Below are 12,810 nucleotides of genomic sequence, written 5' to 3'. Positions count from 1 at the left end.
TTTGTTGCATGTTTGCCATCTCTCTCTCTGCATTGTGTGCGACAGGAGGTTGTTTTTTTTCGCTGACATAGATCTATAGGGATTATAATGCAGGGACCACATGTCCCCCCAGCCCATTGTTGGCCCCTCAGTCTCTGTTGTTCTTTTTCCACTGAGTGAGTCAATTGATGGAGGGATAAAAGGCCCAAAAAAAAATATATGCATTGACTCGGGCTTTCAGGACAGAGAGAGAGGGAGGGAGGGCTCGGTCGGAGACTTTGCAGCCTGACTGTTGGTGGCGTTTAACTGGTGCCAGCAGCAAACCGGCCATGAGGCCCCAGGAGACATCGACCAGCCAACCATGTCTTTAAACTACATCAAAAACTTCTATGAAGGCTGCGTAAGTTGATCACAGAGGGGGGAGATTGTGTTACCTTTACCCCTCCTCAGGTCTGAGATGTTCTTATGCTTTTCTTTTATATGTTTCATTTTTAAATCCATCTACTTTTGCATTCTAACCGCACGGCTGAGTGCCGTATGTGCTTTGTGAGGTCTTATGTGGTGACGGTGAGTTGTTAGTGTCAGAACAGAGCAGATTGGAAATGTTTCCTCTGAATGGGTTTTGTTTTAGCCGTCAGTGTTGCAGCTGCATTTATCTGGCTGACAGAAGCTTTTTCTCTTTGTCCCTGACTCTGTGTGTGTGTTTGCACATTTGTGGTTTGTAAATGTGTGTCTGTGCTGCATTGTGTAACTGTGCCTGTGTGAGTGCTGGTCTTGGTGTGTTTGTGCATGCTTGTGTGTGTTCCAGCTCAGGCCTCCTACGGTGATAGGCCAGTTCCACACCTTGTTCTTCGGCTCGGTGCGGATGTTCTTCCTGGGCGTTCTTGGCTTTGCCGTCTACGGGAATGAAGCGCTGCACTTCAGCTGCGATCCGGACCGCCGAGAGCTCAACCTGTACTGCTACAACCAGTTCAGACCCATAACACCGCAGGTAGGGCCAAGCTGGATCAGTGTGCACTTCTTTATCCAGCTAAGATGAACTGAGCTCACCTGTTTGTCATAGAACAGTTCAATTTAGGTGGATTTCACATGTGTCTAGTCTTACACACCAAAAATGTTTTTTTTTTTATGTAAACATAAGACTTTGTAGAAATACTTTAATAATCTACTTTGTCTTATAATCATTTTTTTCCTTTTCAAACTCTTTTTGTTGATTTCCAACGTTTTAGTTTTTTTTACCCTAGTGTTTCCTCCCACAGACCTTTTTTCCTCCTTTCTGCCCTCTGCAGGTCTTTTGGGCCTTACAGCTGGTGACAGTTCTAGTTCCTGGAGCGGTGTTCCATCTCTACGCCGCCTGTAAGAACATTGACCAGGAGGAGATCCTGGAACGGCCCATCTACACCGTCTTCTACATCATTTCTGTTCTCCTGCGCATCATTCTGGAAGTCATCGCCTTCTGGCTGCAGAGCCACCTCTTTGGTTTCCAGGTCTGTCCATTCTATGGGTCTCTTAACGTCATAAATTCCGTAGAGTTTAGGTCACAGTTCTGTGTCAGTCCATTTTCAAGTAGCTTCTCATGAAGAAATCCCTTCCAACCTTCTCACCAACAAGCTCTCCAAGTCGCTCTTTGACGAGACAAAAGCCAGGAGAAAATCCTCCCTTTCCAAAAGCTCTGCAGAAGAACTCATGTCAGCTGGCTTCTCTTGTAACAGAGCGCCAGCTTCGATTTGTTGGCGTTCAGAAAATATGAGAGCTAATCTACTCAGTCCATGCTGTCGTTGAGATAGTTCAGTTCTTCCTGCACCAACAGCAGAATTATCCGTCAGCCATTTTGATCTCCGTTTCAACCTCATTCGGCCCATCCAGGTGAATGCTGGGATCTTTTGTTGGGTGTATCTGATGATGTGTTTTCCAGCTAAAGCATTAATAATAATGATATGTAAATCAGAGAGGAATGTACCGACTGCGTCCCCTCTCCTCAGGTCCACCCCCTGTACATGTGTGACGCCAGCGCTTTGGAAAAGACCTTCAATGTGACTAAGTGCATGGTGCCCGAACACTTTGAAAAGACCATCTTCCTCAGCGCCATGTACACCTTCACCGTGATCACCATCCTCCTCTGCGTCGCCGAGATATTCGAGATTCTCTGCCGACGGCTCGGCTATCTCAACAACCAATGACACGTGGACTCGAGCAGCCGTGAACGGTAAAAGAAGACTAAGTCTTTGTTTGTTCTTTTAATTAAATCCAGCTCCTCGTTATCTGCTGCTGGACTTCTGTAAACCAGGAAGCTAACCTAAGAGCGAAGCCTCACCTGTGGTCCTCTGTGAGTGAGAATCACACAGATCGTGTCGGAGCTGGAAAGTCTGAACGACTCTCTCTGCCTTTTTGCCCTCAGATACAGAGTGATCAGTCAGTGGGTCAGAAAGATTCCTGGTACTAAGAACTGTGATAGAGCCGATCAGCCAGAGGCTCTCTTCTTGGAGTGGCACCCAGTTGTACCTCAGAAGAAACAGACTGGAAGCTTTCTAAAGATGCTCCTGATTAGACTGTAGAGCTGCTGGTGAGCTGCTGGTGCGATCGCTCCTGACACTTCATGTGTGACAGTTATCACTTCCAATATGTGTCTGTTTTTTGCTTCCAGCCCATTCTGACCTTTACTGCCATCAGCGTGAGCGCCACACCTCAGCTGTGGACCTCTGATGGAGTTATCGGCCTTTTTAAATATCCGTTTCAGCTATTCGACCTTCAGCTTGACCTAAAGAATGGAGAACGGGGTTCTCTAACTCCTAACTGACTCCTGACAAAGATGCCTTCACATTCTGTTTCTCCACCAAAGATACTAAATTCATATAAAGTGGGTTTGATGTAATCGTATAAAAAAGCTAGATATTAATCATTTCTTAGCTCTGATTTTGACACTTGGAAGAAATTTCAAGCCGGAACAATCAACGATTTACACAAAACTATGATTTAAATTCAGGTTATAAATGTGTTGAAATGATAATATTGGAAATATTTTGAAGGATTACAACTTATAACGTTTTTTTAATATCTACAAAATATGAACTGCCAATAAGAATGAATACTTGAGCTGATTGCCATCCAGCGTTGCTGTCGAACGATTGAACCACCTGACGTGTCCTGACGTCCAGCCTCAGAGGTGAGGCCGAGGAATTTAAAATATCCCAGACGTGGACAAAACCAGCGCAGGAAGGAGATGTTTTCACACCTTTAAGGCCCTTTTGGCCCCAAATATATACATACGACGTAATAACTACTGTTTTAATGGCTGAAAGACAAACTAAGGGCTCACTCAGTCCAGCTTTATTTGAAAAGATGGTTGATTTTATTTATTTTTTTTTTTTGTCGCTGTCTGATTCTCGACCATCTCTACTGTGAAACTCATCAGGGTGTCCTCTACAGCCCCCCCCCACTCTCTTTACATCACCTTTTCCTAACCTGTGGTATTACCAACAAAACAAAAAACAAACTTGGTGTACTTTCGTTTCGGTGTCACTGTCGGTTGTTTATTTTCAAAATGATTACCTCTCATGTTTTGTAATGTTTTTTTTTTTTTTATCAGACATCCATCCAACTTTTGTTATGAAGTTTTCAGCAATCTGTTTATCATCTCAGGTACAAAATTGCATTACCAGACAAAAGTGGATCAAGCCCTCATTTCAGATCCTTTTAAACCTTTAAAATGATTTCGGCGGCGCCGACCTGACGGGCCTGATCAGTCTGCCGGGGTTTAGGACGATCTGAAACAGGGATGGGACTCCTGTGGTTTGAGTTCGTTTGCATTCTGGTATCTGTGAGTGGAGGATGGTTTTAAATTTTGCCTCTTAACAATTTTGTCACCAAGACTTTGGTCTTGTTCACAAAAAAAAGAAAAAGAAGTAGAATTCCACGTCTGTTGTGTTCAGTTAAGAGAATATGGCTGTGAAAGGTTTGGATCCAGTCAGGGAGGGAAAGGTGGGCCTGATTCAGGATCAGTCCAGCTCACATCATCTATCACAGGAAACTGTCGGAATACCAACTGACCGGATGCTCAGAAACAGTCTCTCAGCTCCCAGATCGTCTCAGTACGTTCACAGAAATGATCCAAACGTTGTTTGTAGTTGAGATTTCTTTTAGAAAAACATCTTTATAAGATTATAAAGCTGGTCGGTGAAAACCAGCAGACCAGCTCAGCTTCCGCTCAGATTTCTCTCTCCGGTCGTCACCACTGGAGCAGACAGTTTGACTTTGAGCCAATGAGAAGATTCCTGTGTTGGAATGTTTTTGGGTAATGCCGAATTTAAGGATAAACTCTTGAATTTGTAATGAACCAAAATGTAAACGTACCTTTTTGTTTAAAAAAAAAAAGCGTTTTTCAATCAGATCAAATATCACGCTGCTTCTTCTGACCGATCGTTTGTGGAAATTCATCAGAAAAAAGCCTACTCATTTTTATAACTTTGATTTTTGCTCATGTTGTTACACGTTCGTTGTGAAATTGGAGCTGAGACTAATTTCATCTTTCATCAGCTGTTGGTTGTTTTTTTTTTTTTTTTCTTTACAAATCTACGTTGAAGAAAAAGAGGCACATTTTATGACCAGAAACACGAACTGAAACAAAACTCTCTTTGTCTGAGTGCTGCTGTTTACTGTCGCTGACCGGTGACTCTCCTACCTGTTTTGTCTTGAGATGATTGATTAAAAATGTCCTACAGCTGTCTTTGTGTCATTAGTGATTGATTTATTGGCCTAACGTAGGTTTGTGGAAAAGAATAAATAAATAAAAAAGACTAATATTATTAGAAGACAATGCATATTTTCAGAACACAAAAAGGGAAAGTAGGTTATTGAAATTGAAATGATCTTTAAATTCAGTAAACTGATGTAAGTTTAATACCAAAAAGTTTGACCTGTGTTGTGTATAAACTCTTTGAGCAACTTTGGGAAATAAACAAGATGTCCCTCATGTTTTCTGTGAGGTGTCAGATCATGTTTTTCATTAAAGTGACGAATGGATGGGGGGGGGGGGGGGGGGGGCTTCTTCCAAGCAGGACACCAACAGCAAGCAAACCAAAAAATACCGATCTTTCCTGTTTTACATCATTCTAATTGACTGCTGACTGTTGTTGGGACAAAACCAGAGGCACAATGAAAACAGATAAAAAAATCAGTGGGATGAGATGGATTTATGTGACAGACCTCGTTAATCAGATTACATTCATTTATCCTGAGCTTTTTCACTGAAGTTGAAGAAAGGAGACAAAGTTAATGTAGGTGAAAGGAAGGAGAGTTTACTTCGAACCCCCCATCAGTCACACACGCTGACATATTTACCATCATCGTGACACCTCCTGGGGGGGTAAACTGAGCTGAGATGGAGCGTTTCCATGGAGACGAATGTTCTCCAATGAATGGAAGCCGTCTCCATGTGTTTCTGAATAAAAGCTGACGTTGGACGTTTTATTTGTCAGCAGACAGCGATGGTCGGTTTCTTTCCCTTCACTCCTGAAACACTCAGCTGATGATTTTGCTCCCTCTCCATTTTATCTTTTATAATCATACATTTTATTTATGAGCACCTTTCAACACACTCAAGGACACTTTACAATGAATAAAGACAAAATTACATAAAATCAACATACGTAAAAGAAACAATGGAGCCTGTATTAGAAGTTCAAGTGGTGAACAATCTTAACCAGTTTTGAGTTTAGATTTGAAGATGAGGAGAGAGTCAGAGTTGTCTAATTTAGCAGTTTTTAAGTTTCTGCCCAGTTCGTTAAACTTTGTTTCTTTAATAAACGCGTTTTTGACTTTACAGGTGAAAGTATAGACGAGACAAAGTCCACTTGAGGCCTTCGCTCCCTTTGCTCTCCAGACTTTCCCAAAACCTGAGCAGCTCCAGTGACCTTTGAAATAATCCACGTCCAGCTGTCATCAGAGTTTCTGATGATGTGTGTGCTTGATGGAGTTGTATCCCCTGAGTGAGAGGCGAAGCTGCAAGAATTTGCTTCTCTTCTGCCTGTTTTAGGTCAAACATGTCCCCCCACCCAGCACTTCTAAAAACAAATGTTTGACTCGGGGATGGTGTGCAGCCAAGTGAGCTCAGCTCCACTGATCCATCAATAAAAGTGGGGTTACAGTCCGATGCAGACGGAGCCAAGGACTGCAAACATGATTCACCAAGGAAGTGGGTGGCCTCGCACTGGAATTCTTCATCTCTCCATCAGCCCGTGGATTCTCACAAACTCCCAACCCAAGCCCTAAACCACAACTGCTTACCAAACCTTATGTGACTTTTGTTTCCAACGCACCGTTCAATAGGAACTGGCAGCGTGGATGTAATCGAACCACAAAAAAAAAAAAAAAAAAAGAAACAACCCATACGGTTACACAAGTTTTCCAGAACCCAGGCCTTTAAGTTAAAATACGACAGACTCTGAGAAGAACTTCAAACTCTTATAGTCCTTTCTTTGTGCAGTCAGTCAGGTCAGAGGTTCACCCAAACGCCGAAAGATCAGAGTTCCAGCTCTCCTTAACTGAAACAAACGCCACCCAAAACCTTCCTTTGTAGTGTACTTTTCATTTATCTTGTGCAGAACATCTTCACTCTGTTCACTGGAAATATGTTTGGGCTTGTGTCCATGACTGTAAAACTGAATTTGGAGGCTCATGGTTTCATTTTGGCTTCAAACAAAAACATCCTGAGTGGAACCTTTTATTTGATTCAGACTCCACTCCTCCAACAGTCACCTGATGAAAATGGACTGACTGTGAGTCACATGATGTGTTTTGTCACAGAAATGTGTATAATCATTAATGTAAAGAACTCACTCAATTCTTCAATCGTTATTGTTATTATATAATTCCTTTTATGTATATTTTATTTAACTTTTTAAAATATGAAGTATATATTTAAAAAAAAATTAAACAGGGACAAAAGTGAGGATTTGATTGCTGTTTAGTTTTTTTAGACCTGAAATAAATCCTTAAATTCTCCATTCAAATACAAAGCTCATCGTATGGTGGTTCAACAATACAATAAATATCATTTTTTTTGTTTTATTGTGCATATAAAATATTTTTAAAGATAATTTTTTTATTTACACAAAATAACAGAAGAATCAAAATCAGCAGAGACATTTAAATGTTTACAACATTAAAGCCTAGATTAGAACAGATAAACGATCAGTTCGATCAAAAATAAAAACTTTCATCGATCAGGGAGGGACGCCTGAAACCCCGATGACGTCATCCGTCCCACCTAAGCGGCCGCTCCCATTGGACGTAAACGCGGAAGTGAAGGGGGCGCTCCGGCTAACAACAACAAAAACAACAACAACAGCGGTCAGTTCGGACTTCCGTCGGTGTGTTTCGGTCTCCACGGAGGGTTCTGACCGACATGGCTCTGCCAGCTCAGCTGAAGCCGATCCAGCACCACCTCCGGACCGCCCAGGAGCACGAGAAGCGGGACCCGGTGGTGTCCTACTACTGTGAGTCCGCGGCCGGCTAGCGTAAGCCGGCTAACGCAAGTTAGCTGTGTCTTAGTTAGCTTAGCTCCGACTTTGATTCTTTAAAAGTGTCCTTCACACACAGCAGACAGATGGGCAGACTCACTGTGGGGGGGTGGAGGGGTCTTTGAGGGGGGGCTGATCAGTGTGTGTGCTGGAAAGTTAGCCGGGACAGATCGGACTCCACCTGCACCTCCACCCGGCTAACGCTGACTTCGTGCCCGGACAGCTGAGGGAGTTTCCCGCTGTGACAGCTCAGACATGTCGGGTCTGTGGTGGTGGTGTGTGTGTGTGGGGGGGCTCCACCTGCAGCTGTTTGGGTCACACTTTGTCCCAACATCGGACAGATGACTGAGGGCTGCTGTGGAGCTCCGACCGGCTGGTTGTTCTTCCTCTCTGCGTGTTAGCCAACAATCTGTAGTCTCCACAGGACGGCCCAGCTGTGAGCAATGAGCTCCACCCCCCCAGTGGATACCCCCCCAGTGGATACCCCCCCAGTGGATACCCCCCCAGTGGATACCCCCCCAGTGGATACCCCCCCCCAGTGGATACCCCCCCCCCAGTGGATACCCCCCCCAGTGGATACCCCTCCCATATACCCCACACTTTGTACATAATCCATACAAACGTGTGAGGTGAGGAGCCACAAACAGGACAGATTGGGTTTAGTCTCAGAGCTGAGTAACCTGACTCTTTTTGCTCATATTCAAACATTCACAGGAGAGAAAGCAAATGTACCTGCACACGTAGCCAATAATGTACATTCACACATATGTTCACGTGTGCGTTCTCTGACCTGATCCTAAAAGTAAAGCTGAATAATTCCCGGAGGATTCACGTCTGTGTGAATCACATTTGTTTCCAGGCGCCACTCGGCTCAAACATTGACGTGTTTTTGTTTTATTTTTTCAGCTTTAGCAGCATTATAAATTATAAAGAGGGCCGAGCAGAGATTTAGTTTTGGCTCCTCAATGCTTCACACGCTGAAACGATAACAGTGAGATGAGAAAGGTATATTAATAAAAAGTGACTGGAGGGAGAAAAGTAAGAATCATTTCAATGGAAGTAGCAAGATGTACATTTTTATTGGAAATATTATACAACTCTGTAAATATAACAGAGAAATAGCCAAAAGCTTGATCAGCAGTTGTTACTTTTAGGACTAATTAATTGCCTCAGTGGGACGTCATCAGCACGGCTGCTTTGCTGTGGTTCGGATCCTAAAGCTCATCCGGTTCCTCCGTGAAGCAGGGCAGACTGTGAGATGTCTCACTGCAGCGGGATGCACACCGAGGAACGGAGGGGAAAAAGTGTGTGTGGGTTTTTTCCTCTGGAGGAAAGTTTTCTCTGGAAAAGTTCTTCACTTTATCACAGTTTGGCATTTAAAGACCAAATGTGTTGAATTCATTATGTTTCTGCATCTTATCGTGGGAGCTTTGGTTTTTATCAGCAGAGCCGGAAACCAGATGGCATGTCTCAAAATGAACGGTTTCCACTTGTCCTTTTGTTAGATGTGATAGGAGGGCATTAATCACACATATTTAGATAACAATAATTCATTCATTCGTCAATAATTAAACAGAAACAGACCAGCCTGGTCCCTTGTTGCTCCCTGATTGACTACAGATGACTGAGACTGATTGAGGTGTCATGCTGGGAGATGGATTGGACCAGGAGCAGGATGGTTGCTGTGTGTGGAAGATGTTCTGTGTTAGAATAAACTAGTGCTAAGTGCCGACACTGTCAGTTAACATGATGCGTCAGAAGATTGATCTTTTTGTTTATCGAAGGTGGGTCAGGAATGACTCCGTGTGTCTGTGTGTCTGTGTGTCAGTGTGTCTTTTGGCGGGAACACATTTTAAGCATCGTGGTGAGTGGACGGGTGTCATAACAAACAACTTCCTAAACAAGCTTGGCTCCTCTTCGGGTGGATTTCATTTGGTTTTCAGTATTTATTGCTAAAACGCTGCACACTCCAGACAGCAATATATAAAATGATCCAGTCCATCATGCGTAGCTGCAGCTCTTACTTTTAATGCAGTCGATTTGGCAGCCTGGGAGCGTCCATATTTACTTCATAAGCTGTGTTTTAAGTGTCAGCAACTTCATCCGGACAATTTCCTCAAGGTTGAAAGCAAACACGCATTAAAACAGGACAGACGGTTGGGTGACCTCAGCGCTTCGGCTTCATTCTCAGGTGACTGCCGTAAATAAGAGAGCCACATTATGGCTTTGAGTTTGTGGAGCTGGTGTCTCTCTGTGCTGAAGAGGACCAGTGAAGCAGCCAGACCACTGGAGGTCAGCAGCACCATGTGGCTGGGCCTCTGAGCCCAGCTGAATGGTGTCACAGGGGCATGAAGCTACACGGCCCTCACTCAGTGTGTTTGTTGTGTGTGGAAGTTTTCATCGCTGTGAATAGTAGAAGGAAACTGCAGCTGCTGAGCAGAGAATCGAGTTGAAGAAATGAAACTGGCAGTTGTTGCAGCTCTGGTCCATCTCCGCTGCACTTCCAGCCTCCTCTTCCTTCCATCTCTTTTCCCAGAACACATTTAAGGCACTCTCTAATTGGCTCAACACATAGTGACAAATCTGGCCACACGGAGGAGTTTGACTTGAACAGATTGGAAATTGGAGAAACATTCAACTCTGACAAACTGGTTATATTTTCAATATCCAGGTATTTTGCAGTGAGCGTCTGTGACAGAGATGACATGGCCGCCAAATCTGTTCTCCGTGGAAGGGCGAAGGGGCTGGACCTTTTTGACGGAAATTGATGACAATTTTCTACATGAATTTGTTTTTATGCTGCGATTCAGTTGAGCTAAAGGTCCTATTTTTCATATTTTCTGTGGTGACATTTATATGAATATTTGTCTTTTTAAGAACTACGAACCATCAGAACAGAGGATTTGGTTGTCTCTTCTGATTGGAGACCACATGGAGGTCCACTGTAAGATTATATGGGTCCTTTACAGGAAGCTTTCATCATAAGACCTCTGCCCGTCCTTCAGCATTAGAACACATCGGTCTCCGGGGCCGGATCAGACGGGGTCATCGTGCCACCATTCTTCAGTTCTGACAGCTGATGGTTGTTATCCATCACTTGGCCTCAGCCCTACATCAGCAGGTCTGGCTAAATTAGCCTGCTAATGCCAGACAGTATTTTAACCCACCTCCACCCCAGAACGGCCCGATCAATAATGGGTTGAGTCAACAGATGATTTGTTTGGCTGTAATGAAGCAGCGGGATGCACCAGCATCTCCCTGGCTGCGTTACAAACACTGTTTTACTCAGATTGGACCGTTGGCGTTATAAATGAGCTGCAGGGCCGGGGTTGAACACAGGTGCCTTACCTCTGACTTTTGGGGGATAAACAGAATCTTGTTTGTTTTAAGGTATTTTAGATTGATTTCTTTGTAAGCGTCGAACTGCTTCCTTTTCCAGGCTGCTTTAGGTGGCAGAAACCGCAGCAAAGTTATTTCTCCTTCTCTTAAAGCAACAGTTGGTGAAGCAAAAGAAAAGCAGGACGCCCCCCTTCTGTCCTGTTCCCACTGAACTCTCTCAGATCAGGTTGGAATGAGAGTTCGGATTAATTCAGTCAGCCCTTGCAGACTCCCAGGCTGTCTACACATCTGATGTTTCCCTCCGCCTCCTCACTTAACCGACTTCACATTGGTCTAATTAGTGGGTGCTTATTGGACGGTCAGACAAAATAATCTAAAATTAATTCACCAAATTATCAAAGGAATGGTGAAAATCTGCTTTAAGTGCCCTGTTTTATTGCAGCTCTCCCTTTTCCAGCTGTTTTTTATTTGTAGTTCAGATAGTTTGGTGTCATAACTACTCACTCAGCACTATTTTATTTTTCCGTTTGACTCCAAGACATTTACCTCGTCGGATATCTGGACACACAGAGGACAGTGATGGTGCATTTTCCTAACAAGGCCGAGCCTGTTGCTCTTTTCCTCAGTGAATTTTAAATTGGAGCTGACGCTGACTGACAGCTGCTCACCCCTCAGGCTGCAGCTGAAAAATGGTCATTAATCCAGAGGAAGAAGCAGGACACGGGCCGACTGTCTCACGGTTTATTAAACTCATGTTAAACCAGCTCAGCGGTCGAATCAGAACAAGTATTCAGCTCTAGTGTTTTCTATTAATCATATTTGGACTCTTCATGTTATTCAGATGACCGACACTGACATGTGCTGTTGTAAATCGTCTTGTCCGACCATATTTCCCTTTCAAACTCAGTCGGGCTGAGACAGTGAGACACACAGCAGAGCTGCCACCTCCATAATACTACCCTTGTCATTTATGTGACGGAGTGACTCTACTGGCCCAGATTCAGATTGGCACGGATTCCTCATGACCGACGTCAAAAATTGCGCGGAGGCCGTGGCATCCTGCCAGTGCTGGTGATCCTGGTGTTAATTATTCTTCTGCCTAACTTTGGTTCCCCTCACAGCAGCACATTGGAGGACAGCTGTTGCACTCAGATAAGAGTCTGAACAAATCTGGTTGTTCATCGATTCTAAAAAAAAATAAAAAATAAAAATCCCGTCTCACAGTGAACTCTTTTCTCAGACTGTGAGAGTTTGGGGTTTAACACAGACCCTTGAATGCACCATTACTGCAAACAGCGGTTGACTGGTTAGAAGATGGCTGCCTCTGATTTCTACCTATGCAGTATGCAACCCAAACATGGCGATAACACAGCAGTCAGTAATGGCTGAGTCCTCTTAGTGAATTTCTGACATGGTGGCTTGGACCTGTACGTTCAATGAAATGATCATATGTTACGTCACGATAATAATAACAGCAGCCAACAAGGTTATTTCAGCCATTTTCACCAGTTACAAACAGCTGTTGGCTGACAGAGCAGCACGAAAACAGCCACAGTCAGCCCTCATTCGTCAGACAGAGATTTAAAAGTATGATTATATTATCAGATGTTCATTTATGTTGACTGAATGACGACTCAGTCGAAGCGCTGACACACATTTGAAAACCTCATACCTTCGCTGGCCACCAGACGGCAGAGGCAGCGGGGGGGGGCAGTTTCTGTCATTTTACATCCCCTCAAAGCCTGCAGTGTCTCAGTTCATTGTCTGTGAACAGCCCGGAGTGAATGTTGTATGGGTGTAACACTACAAAGAATATCTTTGTCGCCGGCCAACTTGCTTGCTGCCTGTATCAGAAGCTGAGAACCGGCTTGGCTGGCTGGTTAACTGCCTCAGTGGCTTCCACATGAGAAACATGCCTGCATGTGTGTTACGCTGCTGCCTTTTTTTATACTGAGTGGTGGGGCAGGACCCCCAG

The 12,810-nt window shown here is 44.0% G+C and overlaps 2 protein-coding genes across 3 annotated transcripts in view; both read left to right on the top strand.

Annotated features, from left to right (window-relative positions):
* The first annotated feature begins 340 nt into the window (after positions 1-340).
* gje1a (gap junction protein epsilon 1a) lies at positions 341-2,159 on the top strand. The gene is made up of 4 exons (XM_029497068.1): positions 341-379; positions 788-970; positions 1,269-1,466; positions 1,962-2,159. Exons 1-4 carry the CDS (start codon positions 341-343, stop codon positions 2,157-2,159), a joined length of 618 nt encoding a protein of 205 aa, XP_029352928.1.
* Positions 2,160-7,260: 5,101 nt separating this feature from the next.
* The window catches only part of vta1 (vesicle (multivesicular body) trafficking 1), a 33,937-nt gene continuing 28,387 nt past the window's right edge, over positions 7,261-12,810 (top strand). For both annotated transcript variants that reach the window (XM_029496854.1, XM_029496853.1), the window contains exon 1: positions 7,261-7,472. In XM_029496854.1, the coding sequence (XP_029352714.1) occupies positions 7,382-7,472 (91 nt within the window). In that variant the 5' untranslated portion in view covers positions 7,261-7,381. The remainder of the gene's footprint in view (positions 7,473-12,810) is intronic.

Source organism: Echeneis naucrates, chromosome 24 (genome assembly GCF_900963305.1).
Source record: "Echeneis naucrates chromosome 24, fEcheNa1.1, whole genome shotgun sequence".
Lineage (NCBI taxonomy): Eukaryota > Metazoa > Chordata > Actinopteri > Carangiformes > Echeneidae > Echeneis > Echeneis naucrates.
Note: the sequence above shows the minus strand (reverse complement) of the source record. Positions and strands in the feature narration are given on the sequence as shown.